The sequence below is a fragment of the Dipteris shenzhenensis genome, chromosome 11, assembly GCF_047967505.1.
Source record: "Dipteris shenzhenensis isolate YYH24624 ecotype China chromosome 11, Dip_SZ_1.0, whole genome shotgun sequence".
Lineage (NCBI taxonomy): Eukaryota > Viridiplantae > Streptophyta > Polypodiopsida > Gleicheniales > Dipteridaceae > Dipteris > Dipteris shenzhenensis.
In genome coordinates this window covers 3,574,949-3,586,363 of record NC_141606.1, presented here as the reverse complement: position 1 = coordinate 3,586,363, position 11,415 = coordinate 3,574,949, and the positions used below count along the sequence as shown (strand labels likewise).

Genomic DNA, 11,415 nt, shown 5'->3' with positions numbered 1-11,415 from the left:
TTACGTCTACCATATGTGATCTTCAAAAGGTGCAGTTTTTGATGATTCTGACGTCGCCAACGCGTCTGGAGCGACCCAAAACTCCAAAGTCGATATCATCAAATATTGCACAAAAAATCAAGGATCTTATAAATGCATTTAATGTGAAGCATGAGTGCTAGAGTGACATTTTTGCAGTATGTACCCGTATTTTATGGCATTTCCCATATTTTGAGTGCAACAAAAATAGGTAAATAGTGAATTTCTTAAAGAGCCCCAAAATGAGTTTCCTTCTTTCCTAATGTAGTTGTCTCAGTTCAATGACTCCAACTTGACGAATTGAAGCCACAATATGAAACTGAACTAAAGTACCCCATGTAGTACATGGAAAGTGCAAAAGAACTCATTCGGGTGTATGAAAATCAAGTGAGACCTACCACTTATTGTGCATCCCTCAAGTGCTTCAAATGTGGAGAAAACCACCTAATAGTGGAATGCCCACACAGAGGGAGCCCGAGCACCTTTCAACCTGCGTGCAGAGATTGCAGAGTTGAGCATGCATGAATAGATCGCCGACTCAGAGCAAAGCCTCAACAAGCCAATGAAGTAAAACTTGATGTACCCCTTGGAATCATTGGCATTGAAAGTCAAAGTGTGGCAACATGAAGTGTGGTGTCTTCTTTGATGATACATTGACATGCAACCAATCCCAAGAAAAGTAGCTTATACACGTACAACAAGAGTTGAAAGTACTAAGGCTCCGTCAAATATTTTCAAAATCAAGTAAATGTGCTTTCATGGTACAAAAGGCACATTATTTGCGACAAATCATAATCCTTTAGCGGATTGTGGTTTATATCGCTAAGGTACACAATGAAAATACAACCTACTTTCGTAATACAACCAAGTGAAAAATTTCGTTATAATTTAATTTTATAGAAGGTTTATTAAGAATATGCAAATGGAGAGTTGTTCTTACTAGCATACTCAAGAAAAGTGCATTATGTTGTCCACCAAATCTCAAGTTCGCATGGATGGTGTGTTATTACAATGCCTAAATTGGTATGTCTGAATTTGTCACAAACATTTCTTATTGAGGATTGTGTAAGTGGAAGAAGTGTGGGAGCTATGCTAGAGCATGTCAAGCAAGAGTGACACGTACAAAAGCCTGTTGCAAGTTACAAGGCATTTAACCCAAACATCCCTATGTCATCAACACTAGATACCAAGTGGTTTAAAAATCTTGTTGATTTTGAGAGGAGCTTCGCAGCTGCATATTTTGAATTACCAAAACTCATTGGAGATTTAGCATTTCTAAGGTCTCATGTTATATAAAGGCATTTGCTGTGGCTATGAAGAAATATTTTTGTCAGAGCCAAAATGTGCTCTGCTAAAAAGCCACGAGGCACACAATTCAGGGAGCCTTGGAGCTAGGTGCTCAAGAGAAGCCAAATAAATGGCTTTTTCTGACCATAAATTCACCATGATTTTCATCTTTTGTGGTATATCCTGCCAATAGGCAAATGCCATGAAAATTCTGAACAGTATACACTATGTACAATGATAAAGGTGCACTGGTGTTCCAACAATGTTTGGTTTCCATTCATCATCTAATAATATGACTAATTAAATCAAATAATAACTGGAGCCAGGGATTATTCACCTATACCATTGTCGTAGACTTTTTGTACTTGTACCAATGTGCACAAGCCAAGTAAACAAAGAAATTTAACAGGCTTAACCCGGCCAACAGCCAAAAGAAATAGTCAAGATGACCAATGTTCAAGTTATCAGGGATCCAACCTGGATGTCCACCCCTCGTTGTTAAACTTGTCACAATGGTAAGAATCAAAGAGCTCAAGTAGCTGCCAATTGACACAGTAACAAGAGCAAGTGCACTACATAAACTTCGTGTTGCATCTGGCGACTGGTCATAGAAAAATTCCAGCTGCCCAATGAACGTAAAGACCTCTGCAGCACCCACGAAGAAATACTGAGGCACAAGCCAAAAAATGCTCATAGGAACTGGTGTATCTGTGTCGTCTAGAAGATCATTTTCCTTCGCTATTTCTAGGCGCTTCATCTCAACAAGTGCAGCTGCCACCATGGACATGATGGATATAATCAAGCCAATACCCATCCGTTGAAGCTGAGTGAAGCCTTGACAATGCCCCGTGAACCTTCGTGCTAGAGGTGCAAGCAAGAAATCGTATATTGGAACCCACATGAGCACACTCAAAATGTCAAATATTGATAGAGATGCAGATGGAATCTCAAAATTAGGACCCATTGAGGTGTCCATAGTTTCCCCTTGTTCTACAAAAAGTGTTGACATTTGAGAATACACTGCTGAAAAGACAATGGTTGTGGCCATTATGGGAAGAATACGAATGATCATTTTGAGTTCCTCTACTTGTGTCACTGTGCAGAGCTCCCAGGGGCTGGACTCCGAAGGGGCTCTATCGACTGTTATTACTGCAGCCTTGTCCAGACACCTGCACAAAACAGCCATGCAAAATAAGGATCATGTCCAGATACAGCAATAAGCACAAGAACGATCAAGCCTCAAGAAGTAATTCGCCTGTAAAAGCTCTTTATACAATCATTTAGACATGTGGCAACATTTCATATCTATAATCAACAGCAATTGCTCTTTTAAGAATCAAGTTGGAGTGCTGAATATCATGACATTCCACACTAAGCAATATAGACCCATAACCAAATAGATGCAACATATTCCACTTGTGTCAACACACACGAAATACAGCATTCGATCTAAAGAAAAAATCTCAAGAATAGCTGAATCATAAGGCAACATGTTCCCCTCTGTGGTGCAAACTCCCAACCATGGTGTTACTATTTTGAGACGAGGGCACAAAATGGCATTTATCATTTACATCTGCAAGTCACAGATAATTAAGGGAGTCCAACATGTCAAACCCTGAATCCACTACACAATTGGATCATTGCAGTCATAGGGAAAGAAAAAGGAACAAGAATAGCATGTCACATGATACTGCAGATGGAGGTCTGAATACACTGTTAGCGTTCTATCAGCATGTAATGGTAATCACATAGAATTCTCGCCTTATTAGCATTCTGAAGCACAAATAACAGTCTTCCATAATGCACTGATATGCTTAAGGAAAAGTTCAAGAATAGTTGAACAAGGAAAGATATTGCCTGCTGTGGTGCAAATCACGAGGGAAGATATTGCCTTCTGTGGTGCAACAAAGTAAGACGAAACAAGAATAACATGGCACAGATGTGTACATGAATATAGGCCACTATTCGCATTGTACCAGCATGCAATATAATTACTCACCAGTCTTTCACATAGCTATAGGCTCAAGTTTTCTGTGGTATATATGGGGTGGGAAGGGTCGCTCCAGCCGTACATCGTACGGTACATTCAGGTCTCTTTGCAGGTGACATTTGCAGAGAAATTTGGGGCATTTGTGGGCACGTGTGCTCCAGCCTGCCATACACCGTACCTGCACGTGTGCTCCAGCTTGCCGTACACCGTACCTGCACGTGCCTCAGAAAATAACTGGACTGTAACCTTGGGGGTCAAGTAGCCAGTGGTTTTCACTATGCATGTGTTGGCTACCAATTCTCAGAAACAGTCCATGCAAAAAGTTGTGATCCATCATGTTCTAGCAGCAGGTAAACTGTGCTGCACCACAACCTAGGCTTACAATCAAGGTAGAAACTTGTAGGAAGTGGCTGGGAGGGGATAACTGTAGACCAAGCAGATTGTGAAGCAGAAAAGCAAAACATAAAATGTAACTTTGAACAATCCTAAAAAATGAAGAGTTGGCTACAATAGATTGACATGTCCTGCTAGCCCTGCCTCTAGAATGGTTTAGATCCTCGAGTAAACAACAGCCTCATCATGCATTCCTGCAAGAACTAACATGGGCATTGACTTTGAAGACGCCCTGGCGAACACTATATAGGCAACATCATCCTATGTAAGTAGAGAGCCCTACACAAGGGAGACCCTTTTCTACAATCATTGCCCCCAATTTAAGTTCTGCCAATACAAAACTAAACCAAATTTCAGCAAATGTATAGCCCCCAAAAGCTTAAAAACGGTGAACTGAGCCTCCCAATAGCTTGCCACCTGTGCCGTGTCTATTGCATAAGAGTGCTACTTTAGGTAATCATTGGAAGTATAGCTAAGCCCCCACGTGTACTATTAATATAGCCCAATCCAGTTACACTATTCCATGGTCTTTAGCTAAGTTCTTGCACAAGCTAAGCCTTGCCATAGCTTGCTAGCTGTGCTGTGTATTTTGCCAAGAGCATTGGACATGGTTAGGTGGACTTCAAAAGTGTAAGAAAATAATACAACGTCTGTGCTCAACAGATAACAGGATCTCGTACGCAAGAGATAAAACAAGATAGTATGGAGAATCAAAAATTTGATTACTGTAGAACTGATACAATAGATGGCGCTACCTCCCAACCGTGCGCTCGTGTGAAATAAGCTTCGATGGCGTGCTGGAAACAGTAGAAGACGGAGGCTGGATGCTAAGGAATCAGGGTTGCTGTAGCCAGTGATGAAATGGGCTTCACAGGCTTGCTCTTATATAGCCACCAGTTGTAGTCGGTTAGGCTCAATTGGGTGACCGACCCAGTCCGCCCAAAACGGTCGGTCCCGAAATAGGCCACTGACCATACGATAGAACCGGTGCACAAAACAGAGCAACAAACCTACGGTTATCGTTCGGCCCAGAGCCATCCGGGATCATCTGAGGCTCCAAACGGGCCCCGCAACCCGAGAGTGGGCTGCCCCGAGAAATGCTCCGTCTACCCTCAGTGCGGTCAGTCAAGGGATGCCTTCCCGCACTTGCATGTAGCCTAGTTGGTGGTGTGCCAACTCTATCTGAAGCCGTAAAGCCATCAAGCCACACATGGCCCCCATCTGGTGTCCAAACCAGGACCTACCGGATAACCGAGCTACTCAAATGCCTTCTCCTCATATGGGAAGCTTACAAGTAAAGTTAGTTGGTTCCCGCGTAGTTACACGAGAGTGGAGCATTGATATCTAACACCCCTCCTTAATGTCCACCCGCAAGTGAACTTACTTTTTCGGCCCAATGCCAAGTTGATGAAGATGCCTCTCCAGCAAGTCTCTTCCAAGAGCCTTCGTGAACATGTCCGCAGCATTCTCTGTAGTCGGACAATACACCAAGTCCACCTCTCCATCCATGATGAGCTCACGTACAAAGTGATATTGAATCTCAATGTGTTTTGTGCGAGCGTGGAACACCGGGTTCTTTGCAATCGCCATGCAACTCTGATTGTCACATGATAACTGCGTAGGCTTGTTTTGCACTGCACCCATGTCCCCCAAAATCCTCCTCAACCACACTGTCTCGCAAGAAGCAAAGCATGCAGATTTATACTCAGCCTCGGTAGAAGAAAGAGCAACTGTGGGTTGCTTCTGTTGGTAAACTGAAAGGAAAGGAAAGAGTGGACACAAACTCAGAATACTTGCATTACTTGCATTTTTTGGAATGAAGAAGAGTGAGGTCCTTAAGTAGGCACCTCATACATGCTCACTGACATCACTGATGACTTCAGAGCTCCACAATCATCTCCTCAATCTACTCCTAGATTCTCTCAATCATCCTATGTGGCTCTCCACCACCTAACTGTGCTTGTGGGCACCTAACTGTGCCTCTAGCACTCACACATAGAAACCAAGGTGTGCCTGAGGCATACACCTTGAGATATCCCAACAAACCCCCCCTCAAGGGAATGCCTCAGGCTATGTCAAGGATACATCTAGTCTCATAGTTTCTCATGCCATCTCATGGTGGTCAAGGATAAATCTATGGCTAGGTTCTCATGCTAGCAAGGGTTCCCTTGGGTGTAAGGTAAACAAAAGGGATACAAAAAGACCTTCCAATGGTTATCTCCCCTGCATGTACATGCACACAATGTCTGCAGGAGGTACCATGGAGCAAAACATACACATGGCCTACATCATAAGGTGACCAGAGGTGTTTACAAAACACACAAAAACACAATAGTTTATTTCATTCATTTTGGAGGACTATCAGGCTGAGTACCTTGACATAAAAAGAGAGATCTGGAGCATACATAGAGATGATTTAAAATGCATAATCTTCAAAGGATGCCTCATCTTGTGGAGGCAAAATATCCATGTCAAGGCAAGGTCTTACCACATGGGCAGTGTCTAGTGCCTTATAAGATGGTACTATGATAGAACAAGTGGATCTGAAAATCATATCCTTCAAGAGAACAATTATCTTGTCATCTCCATAGTTGTGTAGAGAAGCATATCTTAGGTATCTGACCTTCATCTTTTTCTTGTATTTGGAGTCAAATAAAAGTGCCATGAGAGGGTAGATCTCTGGCTTTGTAGTTGCTTCCTTTTTGGCAACCATTGTTTTGGCAATCTTCAACAAGGAAGTCAGGTTGGCATTTTCATCCTTTGTAGCATAACAAGACGTTGCTTTATGTTTTAGCTTTTCACATATTTTGCATAAGCAAGCCATGAGAGGGTCTAACCCAGGTATTGGGCAGTGTCTTCTCTCTTACAGGGCTTAGAATAACAACTAAAATGCTTCAGAATATAAGCATTTAATGTAGCAAAGTCTTGTGACCAAATTTCAAACAATGATGCTTCTTCTTACATGCTTCGTAGAGGTGGCTAAAATGAATACTTTCCAATCAAAACCAGGTCTAGCAATTCAAAACAAAACTGAAGCCACACTTGTACTGAAGTTATTGAAAGTTTCAAAAAACCAGAAATGCTAGAGTAGCATTTTATGTAGCATCGTCTTCAAAAGCTTGTCCAAAACTGTCAAAACTAAAAGGCTGAACTTGGAGGGCTTGTAGCTCACTCTTCAAAGCAAAGGAAAAGGGGGTTTTTAAGGCAAAAGAGAGCTGTTATACCACAGAAGATCCTCTGGGAAGAAGAGGCGCAAAAAGGTGTCAGAACTCCATAGCTTGCCTTTCCAACGTCGACTGGTTTTTCTCTGTTTTCAGCTTGAATAAGCAACCATTGCTGCTCAGATTTCAGCACAGGATAGCCCAAGGCATGGAGAATCTACCCCTGAAAGGAATTAGAGGAAGATAAGGTGTGCTCAGAGAAAACGCAGAAGGAAGAGTCGACGGAAATCGTGTAATGGCGACGAAACGGGCGCGGTTTTCTTTGATTCCTCTCAGCCAGGGATTCGCCCCTTCAAGATGGATCTCCAGCAAGAAGGACGTGGGAAATGGCTGAGAACCGGAGGAGAACAAGCTTAAGCAAACTTTGGGAAGAAGAGGGAGAGATGGTGAAGAAGAAGATGAAGAAGAAGATGATGATGTGGCAGAAATGGGCTCAAGGGGGATCAAAGGGCTCTGATACCATGTTGGTAAACTGAAAGGAAAGGAAAGAGTGGACACAAACTCAGAATACTTGCATTACTTGCATTTTTTGGAATGAAGAAGAGTGAGGTCCTTAAGTAGGCACCTCATACATGCTCACTGACATCACTGATGACTTCAGAGCTCCACAATCATCTCCTCAATCTGCTCCTAGATTCTCTCAATCATCCTATGTGGCTCTCCACCCCCTAACTGTGCTTGTGGGCACCTAACTGTGCCTCTAGCACTCACACATAGAAACCAAGGTGTGCCTGAGGCATTCACCTTGAGATATCCCAACAGCTTCTTGCTGACCCATGACACAACTCCAGATCCAAGTGAGAAACAGTACCCTGTCACTGATCTCCTGTTGTCCATGTCTCCTGTCCAATTCGAGTCACAGAATCCGGTCAAGATGTTGCCCTTGGTATAGGTGATGCCATAATCAAGTGTGCCTTTGATGTATTTCAGCACCCGCATCCCTGCCCTCCAATGGTTCTCCCAGGGCTTATTGGAAAACCTGCTTAGTACACCAGTCGCAAAACTGATGTCCGACCGTGTGTTGCACAGGTAAATCAAGCTGTCCAGAAGCCTTCTGTACTTCGCTTCGTCCACCAGTGGTGATGAATCCTCGTTTGAGAGCTTCGCGTCAACCTCCATAGGGGTACCAACTGTCTTGCACTCAGCCATGCCAAATGCCTTCAGTATCTCTCTAGCATACTTCAGCTGTGAAATGAAGATCTGTTTCGGCTCCTGCCAAACTTCAATCCCCAAACAGAAATGCATCAGTCCGAGGTCTGTCATTTCAAACTCTCTTCCTAGCAAATGCTTCGTCTGCGATGTCTTCTCTTCATGGTTCCCTGTTATAACAAGGTCGTACACATAAAGGACCACGATCATACACCTGCCTCCTTCTCTGAAGATATACAAATTTGCATCAGATGGGCTCCTCCTGAACCCGTTTTGCAAAAAGTAAGCATCAATTCGCTGGTACCATGCTCGTGAGACCTGTTTCAGCCCGTAAAGTACCTTCTTCAGTTTGCAGACTTTACCTTCTGAACCGGGGATCTCAAAACCTGGTGGTTGTTCCACGTATACCTCCTCCTTGAGATCTCCATTCAGAAAGACGGATTTCACATCCATCTGAAACACGAGCCAACTTCCCTAGGCAGCTAAAGCCAAAACACTGCGAATTGTGGTTAGTCGAGCTGTGGAAGTAAAAGTATCTTGATAATCAAAACCATGTACCTGTGCAAATCCTTTAACCACGAGCCGAGTCTTGTACTTATCCAACGTGCCGTCGGACTTGTACTTGGTCTTGTACACCCACTTGCTTCCGATTACCTTGCATTTTGGTGGTCGATCCACAAGGTCCCAAGTGTTGTTTTTCACTATGGAGCCATACTCTGATTGCATAGTCTCCATCCACCTATCATCGCCCTGTGCCTCTTCAAGACACTTGGGTTCATCAGCACGGATCACTTATGTCATCAAAGCATAGTTAACCAAGTGTTCTTGCGCCCTTCTTTGCTTCTCTAATCTCTTGGACCGGCGGTGTTCGGATGGTTCCTCCTCAATGAATGGAGGTTCTCTGCTGTCCAAAAGCTGCTTTACCCACTTCGGGAATGGTCGTTGCCGTTGTGGTTCTACAGGCTCTTCTTCATCTTCTTTGTCTTGAATCCTCCCAAGCACCGTTGGGGGAGTGGTCCTGGTTGTCTGGGAAGGAAGCATCCTCCTCCAATTGATGTGGCTGTTCTGAGAAGACCACATCGCGACTTACAATTACCTTCTTGGTAACATGATTATAGAGACGGTAACCCTTCGCCTCTTCACTGTAGCCCAAGAAAATACACTTCCGGCTCTTCGGTTCCCATTTGGTCCTGGTAGCATCAGGGACATGCACAAAACAGTCACATCCAAAAACTCTGAAATGTGCAGCTGAAGATTTCTTACCAGAAAAGGCTTGCAGTGGAGTCATCCCGTTCACAGCCTTCGTGTAGCTACGATTCAGGATGTAAACTGCAGTGTTACATGCTTCAGCCCAGAAAGTCTTTGGCAAATCTTTTCCTTTCATCATACTTCGGTCCATTTCACAGATGACGCGCATCTTGCGTTCTGCTACTTCATTTTGCTGTGATATATGTGGCAGGGGTTTCTGCCTCTTGATTCCGTGACTTTTGCAGTAACTTTCGAATTCAGTTGATGTGAACTCTCCACCTCTGTCTGATCTCAACTTCTTCACCTTCCTCCCCGTTTCTTTCTCGACCATTACATGTCATTCCTTGAACCTACTAAAAGCCTCGTCTTTAGTCTTCAGTAAGTATATCCATATCCTTCTACTGTAGTCGTCGATCAACGTCATGAAGTAGTAGGAACCACCCAAAGCTTCCGTCTCCATCTTTCCGCAGAGGTCCGTGTGAACGAGCTCTAGAGGAGCCTTTGCCCTGCTGGCCTCTTTAGGAAAGGGATGCCGATGTTGCTTGCCCATCATGCAAGCTTCACATACATCGGGCAGATCTAAAATTTCTAGTAGGTCTGCAATCATTCCACTTTTATGCATCTCCTTCAAAGAACTAAGGTTTAGATGACCAAACCTCTCATGCCACAGCTTAGTGTTCTTCACATCCGCTCAAGCACTGAAAGCTGAGAGTTCGTAAATGTTGTTGCGCCGTGTATCTTTACCAATGACCTTCCCTTGAAGATCCAGAATGTGTGCAACATTCTTATCGAATTGAACTTTGAGGTCCCGATCCGTGATCGCAAAAACGGACAACAAGTTCCTCTTGATATCTGACACATAAAGAACATCAGACAACTGTTTTACAACTCCATCTGACTTGAGAGCAATCGTACCTTTTCCTTTTGCTGGACATTTTGCATCATTGCCGACTGCTACCAGGATGTCATTCCCTACCGGCTGTAGAGAGATATACCAATCCTTCCGACTGGTCATGTGGCGCAATGCACCACTGTCAATGATCCACGGTTCATCCGCAAGTACACGAACTGCCTCCGTGCAAATCTCCTCAATTGCGACAAACAGCTCTACTGGTATTGCCTGCGCGCTGTTGCTGGACTCTTTCTTTACTCCGTTCTTCTCATCTGCAATCTTCTTTCGGCACTCATTCTGCTTGTGCCCTGCCTTGTTGCAATAGAAGCACTTGATCTTATTCTTTCTCTTTTTATCATCAGAAGAAGATGGGTTACCAGAGTTCTTATCCTTATCTTTCTTTGATCCAGTCCGGAAAGCCGAATCTTCTCCAATCCTCGTCTTTTGACGCATCTCCTCCTCCAGAAGCATTGCGCTGAAATCCTTAAAGTTGAGGAGCGGATTTCTGTTTTGCGTATTCAGCGCCGTAACAAGACCGTCGTACTTTGGTGAAAGAATCCGTATGCACCTTCGTGCTAGATTCTCGCTGGTGATGGTGATGCCAATCGCAGTCATCTAATCGCGTAGATTCTTCACCCTGGTGATGAACTTCTCTGCCACTTCAGACTCAGACAACTTCTCGTTCACGAGTTGAGTCTCCAGATTCTGAATCCGCGTCTGATTCGTGGTCTCGTATTGATTTTTCAAGACCGTCCATGCCTCCTCCGCTGTGGTGACATGTTGAATTAACGCCATGACGGAATCACTAACACTGCAGACAATAGAACACAGCGCATCTGCATTTCTTCTTGTCCACGCGAGAATCTCATCCGCAGTTGGTACTATCTGTTGTTCTGCATTGGCTGGATCCGGTCTCGCAACCGACCTCACGTCCACCCTAGTAGCAGTGTCCCAAAGCTCGTATGCGCTTAGGATGGTCTTCATCTTGAACTTCCAGACTGGATAGTTAGAGCCATCCAACTTTCCGCTTTCGCCGAACGGTGGGATTCGCAGTCTTGCGGGCTGGGCCATCTCTCACAATCTGCTCGCAAACAGAAACACTACCAAATCTTCTTGCTAGAGTCCAAGCTCTGATACCATGTAAGAAAATAATAATACGTCTGTGCTCAACACATAACACGATCTCGTACGCAAGAGATAAAATAAGATAGTATGGA

The 11,415-nt window shown here is 44.0% G+C and overlaps 1 protein-coding gene across 1 annotated transcript in view; it reads right to left on the bottom strand.

Moving 5' to 3' along the window:
* Positions 1-1,271: 1,271 nt before the first annotated feature.
* Positions 1,272-11,415, bottom strand: part of LOC147896496 (protein NRT1/ PTR FAMILY 8.2-like) — a 35,539-nt gene continuing 25,395 nt past the window's right edge. The window contains exon 5 of the mRNA XM_087381072.1: positions 1,272-2,474. Coding sequence (XP_087237198.1) covers positions 1,643-2,474 — 832 coding nt within the window. The 3' untranslated portion in view covers positions 1,272-1,642. The remainder of the gene's footprint in view (positions 2,475-11,415) is intronic.